This window comes from Maylandia zebra, linkage group LG20 (assembly GCF_041146795.1).
Source record: "Maylandia zebra isolate NMK-2024a linkage group LG20, Mzebra_GT3a, whole genome shotgun sequence".
Classification (NCBI taxonomy): domain Eukaryota; kingdom Metazoa; phylum Chordata; class Actinopteri; order Cichliformes; family Cichlidae; genus Maylandia; species Maylandia zebra.
This window is the reverse complement of record NC_135186.1, coordinates 15724737-15736380: the sequence shown is the minus strand read 5'-3', so window position 1 is coordinate 15736380 and position 11644 is coordinate 15724737. Positions and strand designations below refer to the sequence as shown.

Sequence of the window (11644 nt, the reverse complement as noted above, 5' to 3'; positions counted from 1 at the left end):
AACATATTTTGAATCCCCATATTCCTGTGTCATTTCCTGAATGTTGCTAATACAAAGGTAGCAGCATTTTAAGCATAGTTTTAAAGATAAAAGACATTTTATTAAAGATTTAACTTATTTGACCTTTAGAAGTAATGTGATACTTAGAATCCTTCTATATTCCCTATATGCCTATATGTTGTCAATAATAACTATAACCAGAAACACAGAAGGCAAAAGGTTTACTTAACATGAATTCAGGCGTTAATTCATTATTTGTCTTCAAAGATTTTAAGAACATGGTATTGCTTGCTGTCTAGATGAAAGCAGTTATAACAAGGTTAAGCCAACAATGTATGTGTATTCATTCAGTATTAATCCAAGTGGTCTTTTTGCAGTGCAGTAACTCATACAGAGTTCCAGTCAGCTTGAAGCAGCACATTTTTACTTTCCCCCCCAGTAAGCTCATGCATCCTGAGCACCTTTTAAAGGTTCCAGATGGCACCAAGTGGAATTCTAGGAGAGATAAAAAATATGCACAAGCTTTTATTTAAGCTGGTATTTATGATTAGCTTGTAGGCACTTGTGGTAAAATAGTTTCACAAGTTATTGATTTTTAAAGTGTTTATCTAATGTTAATACAATTTATTATATAAGCTGCTCATCAGTTTAGTTGTCTAGGTTACCCCACCCTTGGCTTGCAGGTCAGTGAGCAGCAGTCAATAAACAGAGGCAGCCTCTGAAGCATGATGATTGGTCTGCACTTTGTCACGCCCCAAATGGTAATAAATCAAATACAGTGGAGTAGAAAAAAAAAGCCAAAAATAAACTTCATAGGCATGTGGAGAGTACTTCTTTTATTTTAAATATGTCTTCATTGGTTTAGCCTGCATACAGTAATGCATCAGCACAGAACTACACAGTACATAGGTGGACTGCTGTCACACCAGTTGCAGCTTGGCCAATGTGCAACATCAACAGTCAATATCAGACAGCCAGGCCAGCAAATCCCTTCATTTAAACTCCATTTAAAACTACTACTTTTTTTTTTTAGATACAAAAACCACAAGGACGCCTGTGTGTCAGCAACTTTTTTTATGACAACACAGACTTCAGTTAGGCAGTGTGGTACTTAACAGTGGCAAAAAAATAAAATATAACTAAAAAAAGAAGAAAATTTATCGTCATAGGTTGAACATCAGCCATGTTGATTCTAGAGATAGAAAGTGAGCATCTGAAAAAATACACAATTGTAATTGATCCACAAAATAAATCAGGGAGGTTGCAATTTGACTGACACCCTCCCCTTGATTTCAAACATTTCCATCCTATTTTTATAAGACAAAAATAACCAAACTTCCAATTGACACGTGCTCCCACAAATCCCGTTGTTGCACCGTTCGACCTGTGTATGGCTTTAAATGGGGTTTAAAGACTTGGCAAGATGAGAAGGCAGTAATAATAAAATCAGATGCAAAGCTTTCAGCATGTACGCACTAAGTTTCCATCAGGCCTACAACATGCAGATAGGGTAAAGTAGTAACCGTGTATCTGGTGAGAAGATTTAGGCACACATGAGAGCTATCTACAACTGTTACTTGTTCTCTTTTGTGCCAGCTTAAATTCGCAAGTTCAATGAAAAAGTAAACACAGTGGTGTTTTACAGAAACTACGTTCCTGTGTCGCACCATTAAGGCCTTCCCTGACTTTCACAACAAGTAGCCATTAAATTTAACCTTATGCCTATTTAACCCAATTTGAAGCTGGGCAGGGATAAAAATGTGTGCTTTTAATATGTTTTTGTACTTTTTTTTTTTTCCTTTATTTTTTTTTTGGAATACAACAAGCTGTCAAACATATAACATCAGTATGGGTTGGACTTATAAAGATGAATGTTTCGGCTAGTGGTTCATTGGTTATGTACTTTTCAGCGTAACCATGCACAACATTTCTAAAACACAAAGAAAAGCAATTCAATTAGCATTTTAAGTTTAAGAACGTGGAGGTTTTTAAGGCTATGACCCATGGTTTTTCTAGGAGGAAGAATAAGATGGAAAAACAGAATCAACTCAGTCACAGAGACAAAATAACACAAACTGTCATAGTTTGATGAAATAAGTAGTGGAATATTGACTTGAGCCTCAAGTGCAGACTCTCCTAGCTTCTCTCCTGGTCGCCCGTGTAGGAAGTCCCCTGTGATGACAACATGAAGGAGAACATCTTGTTTAAAAACATTTTAGGATGTACAGATGGAGATACCTCTGACACTTTAGTTTGGATTGAGATTTAAGAGTCATCTTATCAAGCTTAAGTGTTTAACAGCAGTATATACACTCAGGGCACTTAATGGAATAAGATAACCCCCCACATCAACCAGACAATCGCCTATTTGGCAACTGGGAAGGAAACACTCCCTTTAAACAGGATGAAACTTCCTGCCACGACCAATTCAGGGGTAAGGGTAAAAACAAGGAGTGTAGGAAGTCAATTAAGCATAAATGCTAAATGGATGCTGTGAAACATATTTGAATAGGTGCACTTCTGGGATCCAAACTGGATTTAACTGAGACGGTAACTTGGAATATAGGATATATATGAACATTAAAAACAAGTATCAACTTCTAGGTTACAGAATTAAAAGCCAAAAACTTCATTTCCTCTAATGGCCAGTATAAACTGGCTACAAACAGAGCTTTAGCTGTAACATTACAACCTGGAGAAATGGTTTTGTTCTTTATAGCTAATTTCCACATTAATAACACTTAAAGTTAGGGGAGTGGCCCATAGCTGTCTGGTGTCACATCCACTAAGCTGATTCACTGTCATTAAATTCTATTTTTTAGTATTAATTACACTAATTATGGGGTATCTATGTCTTTGTGTTATACCTGTAGAGTTTTAGGAGATTGTAAACCAAGCTTTTGAATGTCAGCTAAAAACTAAAGCTAGAAAAAAAAAACACCCACTGAAGTAGAAGAAAACAATGCTAACACCGAGGCTTTAAAAAAACAGAGCCCAGAAAGAAAGTTAGAATGTAGCCATAACTAGCTACATTATAACTATAGCTACATTAGCTCAGTTTTTAACCCAAATTTAGCCAGTTCATATTCATGTGTGAATATGTTAGTTCTGTAACATAATGAAATGCTATAATAATAGGTAGTGAGTGAATTCAATACATGCTGCAGCTACAATATGTCATGTAATGTGAAATAATAAACTAGCTACTGAAGAAGCTAGCCAACTGTTATGCTATGGTACTGTGTTAAAGTAGGCTAGTTGTGTCCTGTCAGGACAAAAAGAAAAAAATTAAAATGACAAAGGTACAACAACAACAGCTCATCTGTGGTGAGAGGAAAGCTCTAGGACAGCCTGAACTTGTGAGTGTGCTACCAGTTATTTTCTCAATAACAACAACCCTTGTATTCTAGCCTTATGAGTTTATGGGGCTTTTGGGTGGCTGATTTTTTTATTTGAATCCTTGGGCAACGCCAAGTTGCTCTCCAGGGTGTTCGTCAGAGTATGAATGTGTGTGTTTAGATGGAAAGCAATTAAGTGTAGGAAAAAAGTGCTTGCATGAATGGGTATAAAGCATTCCAAGTGCTCAAGTAGAGTCGAAATGCATGATACGAGAACCAGTCCATTCATCACTTGCTGTGCTGCCCTGTGTTTAATATGTAAGCTAGCTAAATGTATATCAGACTGTGACTTTTTACAGACTACTTACACAACATTAAAAAAAAAAAATAAAGCCAGCGGGTTTGTTTCACTCCAAACCCAGCAGCTCTACATCAAAGATGAGGGTGGCATTAGGTGGGATGATGCCCGGATGGCCTTTGTTTCCGTAAGCGTAGTCAGGCGAACAGGTCAGCTTGGCCCTCTGACCAACACTCATCTAGATGCAGGAAGATGAAGAGGAGGAGACAGAAACAGGACAAAGGCAATGGATTGTTATTGAGCACTTGTTCTGCTAGAAAATACAGTTAATTGGATCATAATGTAGTCTCTGCAGTGGAAGTTAGATAATAAGCCACAGGGGACAGTAAAAATATCTTGTTTACTAATGATGCTTCAGTTTTCCTCAATCTTATCCACAGTGCATCTACTCTGACTGCTTTACTGCACAATAGCAAATCAATCTAAATGCCCTGTGGGTATATTAAAGATCACACTGAGCACACAGAGAACTTGAAGTTGCTACCATTAAAAATACAGGATGTCCACACAGGCAGCACCAGCCACCTCATCTAAATGCTGCACGGCTGAGCGGGTGAGATATGGAGCTGTGTCCTTGCTGTGTTGGTGCACAGAGGAACAGAGTTAATGGAGAGCTTGGTAAGTGAAAACTCGATAATGGAACCATGTCAATAAATTTATGTGTTACAGAAGCAAAATACATCTTCTTTGAAACCATCCCAGTTACATTTGCCTCTAAATCATGACTGCTGAAGCTGCCGAGCTTTATGACTTTTCCCCCAGAATCTGATCCAGTGGCATACAATACACTGCAGAATGTCCTCTGAGGACATCTGAATAAATTCACACAGCTTATAGACCAGCTTTAGCTTCATTGCTTGATCATTATTTTATATGTGCTGTATTGGGGTTTCCGTATGGGGTACTAGATACAAATTTAAGACTGTTTAAGACACATAATAAAATGTTTATTTCCTTTCTGCAATCAAGTCAGTCCGATGTAAAACCAGTGGGAACAATAAGCTCAGCACTTACAGTATTTACAAAGCACATGAGCGGGTACATTGATATCACTGACATCACCACCTCATTTTAACGAGCTGAATTTCATAATTGACAGTAATACAACTAACTAGTTACATGACCTGGAACCAGACAAGTAGCAGAAACTATGGCATTTATGGCATTTGCTCCAGGTATAATGATACTGTTTATAAACAGGAAACAATGAACACGTCTGAACAAGCAAACTCTAAAGGGCACGATTTTTGGTCCTGGAGCCTTTCTAAAGTCAGTTTTTTTAGGCTGTTTTTAGTCTGGGTCGTTTTGGCTAATCGTGAATGAATCTGTTGTACTGCAAGTCTGCAAATAGCCTAAGCAGAAGTCAAAAGACATTTTGCAAAATGCAATCTCAGTTTTCATTTTTTGCCCGGTAAGAATTTTACTTCGCACTACCTCTTTTCATATATCTGCTTTCATGGTCAGACTGTTTTTTTCTTTTGTTTTTGTGTCCAGCCCATGCGCCGCTTAGCAGACAGTTAATCAGAGTCCCTGAACTGTTGATTGAAATTCTTTGTTTTTTTTTTTAGTGTTCAGACTAATTAGCAACAGCATGTCTGCTAACCAAACTAGCTAGCATATGGTGATAACTTAGCACACCATCCTCGGCTGTAAATATGGTCACTTCTCGTGGCGATCGTGGCTCAAGAGTTGGCAGTTCGTGTTATAATCGGAAGGTTGCTGGTTCGAGCCCTGGCTTGGACAGTCTCGGTTGTTGTGTCCTTGGGCAAGACACTCCGCCTACTGGTGATGGCCAATGGTGCGATATGGTAGCCTCGCTTCTGTCAGTCTGCCCCAGGCTACAACTGTAGCTTGCCTCCACCAGTGTGTGAGAGTGAATGAATAGTGGAATTGTAAAGCGCTTTGAGGGCCCGAAAAGCGCTATATAAATGCAATCCATTATTATTTCCGGCTCCAAAAGAACTACAAAACCAGTGGAACACGTCAGCTTTGTTATTTCCATCTTCTCAGCAGAGTCGATGGTTGTTAACCTGACTGAAAATAGGCTGAATGAGCATAGATGTATCCATGTTTTATTGAATCATCATCAACTTCAGTGAATGTTGTAGTTAAATTCCACCATCTTGGACTGCAGCTGGTGAAGTAAGCTTTCTTCTGTTGTACAGCTTAGAACTGCAGCACATGAGCCAGTTTGGTGGCCTTCCAGCTTGCAGAAGATCTCCAGTAAGGAGTACGAACACCAGCAGCAGTCCAAGATAGTGGAGTTGGAATCTTTCCAACCACAGGACTAGATCCTTCCTACAAAGCAGCAGATGGATATTGAAGACCGCCACAACAGTAACCTACCCAGTGACTCATCTAGTAGGGAAAATACAAAATGGTTAGCAGCAAATTAACTTCCCAAATAAAAGTGAGAAGATTATGGCCTAGTAAACTGAAGGTGGGTATCACTGGAGGGATGAATATATAAAACTAAAACGTGCTAACCCACCATGTAAAGTCTATGATGGAAAAATGTAACGCTACTAATAATAACCTTTTTACCTTTTCCCAAAGTTCTCCAGCCTACCTGCACTACACCCTCTTCCCAGCCTCGGATCACTTCCTGCTTGCCAATCTTGAACCGGAAAGGCTTGTCTCTGTCACGAGAAGAGTCAAACTTCCGTCCGTCTGTGAGAGAGCCTGCAAACAAGGAAACGGTAAGATGGAAGTACAGTGTGTGAGAGAAACAGAAACAGCTGCTGGTGCACGCCCTCATCCTGCTGTTGAAAAAGCCAGCCATTACCCCTGAACATGAACAATTACAGGACTAATCACTCACAGAATGTTCAGGCCGGCTAATATCTAACGTGTACAAGTTGTTTCATAAAACCATTGCAAACAGTGATGTCTTCCAAGCTTCTCTGGCATCCATCATCTCTGCTGTGTTTATACAGAGCGCACAAATAAAGGGATTCTCAGCATCTCAGAAATAGAAGCTGCAGCTGTCTGCATGGTGGGTTTGAATGTGAGTCAGGAAGATGCAGGCATGGGTGCACAGAATAGCAGCCCTCCAATACCATTTCCGCCATCGTTATTACTGTTATTACCACCACCGTGGAAGGGTGTGTGTCTGTGTGTGTGGTTGCTTGATGCAACATAATACATATCGATACGCAGATCAGGAGGCGAGCTGGCAAGATGCAGCCTGTAATCCCAGCGGCACGGTGGGGTGTCCTGTCCTCTTCTGGAAATCTAGATATCAGATTATCTGGACAAGCTAAAGGTCCCATTCGATCCGAGCACTGCAGTGCAAAGAACCCAATAATGACTTTCTCACACGCTGATCATTTCCTGGATGCAGAGCTGCTCCCAGACAGACCAAGTTTTGATCTTCATACAGATGTCTGCATCAAAAAAAGACTCGCTTGTGTAACGGAATATCCTGTTTCATGTCAAGATAACTTTGTAGGCTTGCAGGAAGGGAGACGGCTCAGAGAGGAAATCCTGCAGATTGTGGGTTATTAAAAAGGAGAGAATGCAGTCTCAAGCCTAAAAACAAGTTTTAAAAAATATGCTTTGCCTTGCAAAGCCCAAATGAGCTCTGACTTCATGTTACATAATCTCGAAGCAAAGAGGCTTGTGTTACAGGGTGAGTTATGTCTGTCTCACCAGGCAACACGCTTTGCCAAACTAAAAACAGGTGCAGACAAATATGTAGTCTAGTATGCTGGGAACTGCACGACATGATCTACATGTTACTCCCTTTTAATACACTGCAAAGCATGCTAATGATATCTGTCAGTCTGTCCACTGCTTTTACGTCTCAACAGCAACACGAGGAAGGATTTCCATGAAGTAGTGTGCAATTTCCACAAGAAAACTCTCAATGACTTTGCTGATCCACAAACTTCATGCTCCACTATGAGTGGCTTGTAATAAATTAGTTTTTCATATAGCACTATCTGAGGAGAATTTTAATTTATGCAAAACTTTGGCAATAGAAAAAGCCACAAATTTGATTGCACAAATTCTGCTAGCATGCACACAACCGACTGCTAAACCTCAACATACGGTTTTAGCATTGCATTGCTAGCGTTGCGGAGCTCAGATGGGAGAGGAGTCCAGAGGGTAGGGCTGCCACATTGAAAGCTCAGCGGTACAGAGGTTAGAGCGAGGGACAGACCCATGGCTGAAGATCGTAGGATCTGAGACGGTGTGCACGGGTGAAGGAGGTCAGACCGATACTGAAGGCCAGCGTATGGAGGGATTTGTAAGTGAGAAGGATCTAGTAAGTGATGTGTGACTTGATCGGCAACTAGAGATTAATGGGGGTTGGGGGGTATATGTTGCCAAAACTTAGTCTGTTTAAATGAGAGCCAGTATAAAAGATGGACACAGTCACTCACTGGATAGTTAGTCACTTTTCTCTATCACCAGTGTTTTGAAACCAGATGTGACGAGTGAGGGCTGGATCTGACTGTGAAACCCCGTGCTTATTAGTTAATAACTCTATACTCATAGGCTTGTTAATATTAATAGGTCAAGTATACGTCATTAGTCAATTAAACGGTGCTACCAATTTGCTAATGTCGACAATTTGTCATGGACGAGTGTTCATATTTTGGATAATCCTTCTTTATCCACTATTGTTTTTGCCAATCAGTTATGCTATCAATAATAATAATGGATTGCATTTATATAGCGCTTTTCGGGCCCTCAAAGCGCTTTACAATTCCACTATTCATTCACACACTGGTGGAGGTGAAGTGTCTTGCCCAAGGACACAATGACCGAGACTGTCCAAGCCAGAGCTTGAACCGGCAACCTTCCAGTTACAAGACAAACTGCCAACTCTTGAGCCACGATCGCCCCAGTCACTACTTCTATTGTTGGGTTTTACTCTAATATTAAAGGATCATTATCTTTCAATATAAAGTACCTTGGGGCAACTGCTGTTGCGATTTGGCACTATATAATTAAAACTTAAATAAATTGAACCATTTCAGTCTTCATCTGCACCCTGTGGCTTTGGATTATTAGTTAGACAACAAAACATTTTATGCTGCCATCCAAGTTGACTCCAGTGAACTGTAATAAGCTTCTTCCTTTCTAAACATTTTTTCTTAAAAAAAAACACAAAAAAAACACCAAAAGACAACTGAGATATTAATTAACACAGAAAATAAGTCTTAGCCACAGACTGTGCTGTACATCAGTCCTACAGCTCTATCCTGGTGGCACAAAGGAGGGGTTAAAAATAAAAGATGTGACTGATATTGCTAACTCTTGTTCAGAGTGACGAAGTGACCAACATTCAGTGTTGTTCACATAACGTGCAGTTCTCCAGAAAATAGTAGAGGATTGAGCCTGCTATTATTACAGTCAGCCAGACGGTTATAATCGGCTCAGCTAAACGCCACCAACCCCCAACCCCCCAACGACCCCAGAGAAACTCCAACAAAGACAGAAAAGCGCTGGAAATCAGACGGGATTTAAAACCGTGCTGTCTGGGCTCCTCTGGTCTGTCTGTCTGGTCCTCTGAGTGAACCCTGCGGCGGAATCAGTCTGCGTCCCCCCTCCACCTCCTCATTTGTTAATTATCCAGACAAGACAAATGACCACATTCATCCAGTGATCTTCATGAGGCTGTAATGGAGCGGTCGGCCCCAGACTGAGGCGCGCATTATTTTACGCAGTGGTGAATCTAGAGCACCGTCCCCGGGACACACCACCACCTCCACCACCAACTCCACCTACTGTTGCTGATGCTGCTTTGCACGTTTTCACCTACCCAACACACCGAATGTGCGGGGAGTAGAAACGCGACGAAGGGGTTAAATTTCCACGCAGCTCGGTCGGTGACTGACAGTAATACCTCTTTGCCCTACTGAGAAATCACTGCCTGGAAAGGTCTGAGGCACAAAATATGTCTGCTGTGCACACTTTGTCCGGCTGCACGTTGCTCTTAATCCAACCCTCACAGCGTCCCTGCGAGGATTCTCATCATCTCCTGCGATACTTTCAGGATTATCACGCTGAGCTATTTTTCAGAACGGGTGTAGGACACAGTGCCCACAGCCGTTACTCCACTCGGACGGCCTTCCCGTGAACCCGCCGGTGTGCCTAACGTGTACAGTGTGTCCGTGCACGTACAGTTTAAGTTTGTCACGTCAAACTCACCGACATAATGCACCACACACGTCTGTCCTTTTTTGGGGAAAGTCCGTCCTGTGGAGAAGCCAAAAGGGAGCTCAACATAACATGCTCATGACGCAATTAAGGCGCTGTTTCTATGGCTGCACGCAAGCACGTTAAAATGTACAGCAGGCTTTACCGTCACCGGGGGTGATGGTCTCGATTTCGACTCCCATTTCAGCGCTGTGCGTCCTGGAGCTGCTGCTGCTGTCCCTGAACACGGCAACACTCCTCCCGCAGTCAGTCTGTCTGCGCGCTCCTCCGGCGGATGTTCCACATCTCTCTCTCTCTCTCTCTCTCTCTCTCTCTCTCTCTCTCTCTCTCTCTCACACACACACTCACACTCACACTCACACACACACACACACACACACACACACACACACACACACACACACTAGCGTCAATGGCTCACATCAACACTTCCGCCCACGACCACCAAAGTAAAACCCAATCTAAATCACTGGAACGGACCCCTGGCGGCCACAGGCCACCCGTTTTCATATTTAGATGAATGTTATTAGAATAAATAAAATCAGTTTTAAAAGTGAATAATATATTGTTCAGATATTATCTTGTGATTTAAAAAAAATCAAGATTAAAAAAGTTTGCAAATAACAGAAAAACAGGCCTTCAAAAAGGAAAAACCGATCACAGCGCACTGGGTTTACTCTGGGCACCAGCAAGTGCTCCTTAAATGCAAAAGCACAACGTAGCAAGAAATTAAAAAAGTTACGTGCCATTCATTTCTGACTGAAAGAAGAATCAGAACTGACCTGCTTCTTAGGTTTTTTCATTCTCCATGGTTCATTTTTTTTCAACCTTATGTCTAAATTTTATCTTGCCATGTTTATTATATTATTATTAAAATATTATTTTATTGTTGCTATTGTTCTTGTACTATTTTACGGTGACCTTGAGGGTCTTAAAGGCACCTATAAATAAAATGTATTATTATTATTATTATCGTTAAACTGTAGCGCAGTAGTTGAGACTGTTATGCTAAAGTCACTATAAAATATTTGCATGCCAACCGAGTCCACGTGGATGTGTGTGTGTGGCCTCTGAGATCTTAATTCATCTTAATTCAGAATACAGTAAGCTTAAACTGTATGTGAGAACAGGAAAGGAAATATTTAAAGTGGAAGCTTTTTTTATTCATGAGAATGATTTTAGGTTTCTTAGATCTAAACACTATACAGTGAGTCACGTAAGACAAACAATAAAACACTATTAGAACAAAGGGGGCCCATCAGATCTGATCAATAGTCAGATATTACACAAAGCTTGACACTTCCATAAATCCATCTAACATGTGTTGCAGATTGCTCAGACCTCCCTCTTCCCACACAACACTCTCCAAAGGGGCACTAAGAGGCTAGGAACGAAGCCAGCCAAGAGACACAACTGACAATCTCATGTCCAGCTGGGATCGTCTCCCTCCCTTTTGGCATGCCCAAATCCAAGGACCACCCCTAGATTAGAAACCACATCATCTGCCTTCCTCTCAATTCTTACATTTTAAAATTTTCAACCTCACAGCAGAAATAATCAGAAACCAAGACTCTACAGATATTTTCTTAAGAAGTGCTATACAGTGGGTGAATATTTTTAGAATGCCTTTGTTTTGTTAAGGAAGGTAGCCACTTTGAATAGCCGGCAGCTGTGTGCCAAGCTTTACCTCTGCTAATTACAGTTGGACAAACAATAAAACCTGCTGCCAGATGCAGAGAATCTGTTTGCTTCAGTTTTGGTGAGTTCAGTCTTAGTA

The 11644-nt window shown here is 40.9% G+C and overlaps 1 protein-coding gene across 1 annotated transcript; it reads right to left on the bottom strand.

Annotated features, from left to right (window-relative positions):
* Positions 1-813: 813 nt before the first annotated feature.
* On the bottom strand, positions 814-10168 carry fkbp1ab (FKBP prolyl isomerase 1Ab). Its single transcript, XM_004565493.2, has 5 exons — positions 10013-10168; positions 9859-9906; positions 6266-6378; positions 3707-3874; positions 814-2172 (listed from the first exon to the last, which is right to left on the bottom strand). The coding sequence occupies exons 1-4, from the start codon at positions 10047-10049 to the stop codon at positions 3746-3748; spliced, it is 327 nt and encodes a 108-aa protein (XP_004565550.1). The 5' UTR covers positions 10050-10168; the 3' UTR covers positions 814-2172; positions 3707-3745.
* Between the last annotated feature and the right edge of the window lie 1476 nt (positions 10169-11644).

Excerpts from the sequence above, each read along its gene's own strand:
- fkbp1ab (XM_004565493.2), bottom strand. The coding sequence starts at position 10,049 with ATGGGAGTCGAAATCGAGACCATCACCCCCGGTGACG. Across the intron at positions 6,379-9,858 it reads GTGTGTGGTGCATTATGTCG|GCTCTCTCACAGACGGACGG; the intron begins GTGAGTTTGACG and ends CCTTGTTTGCAG. Across the intron at positions 3,875-6,265 it reads GGGAAGAGGGTGTAGTGCAG|ATGAGTGTTGGTCAGAGGGC; the intron begins GTAGGCTGGAGA and ends TCCTGCATCTAG.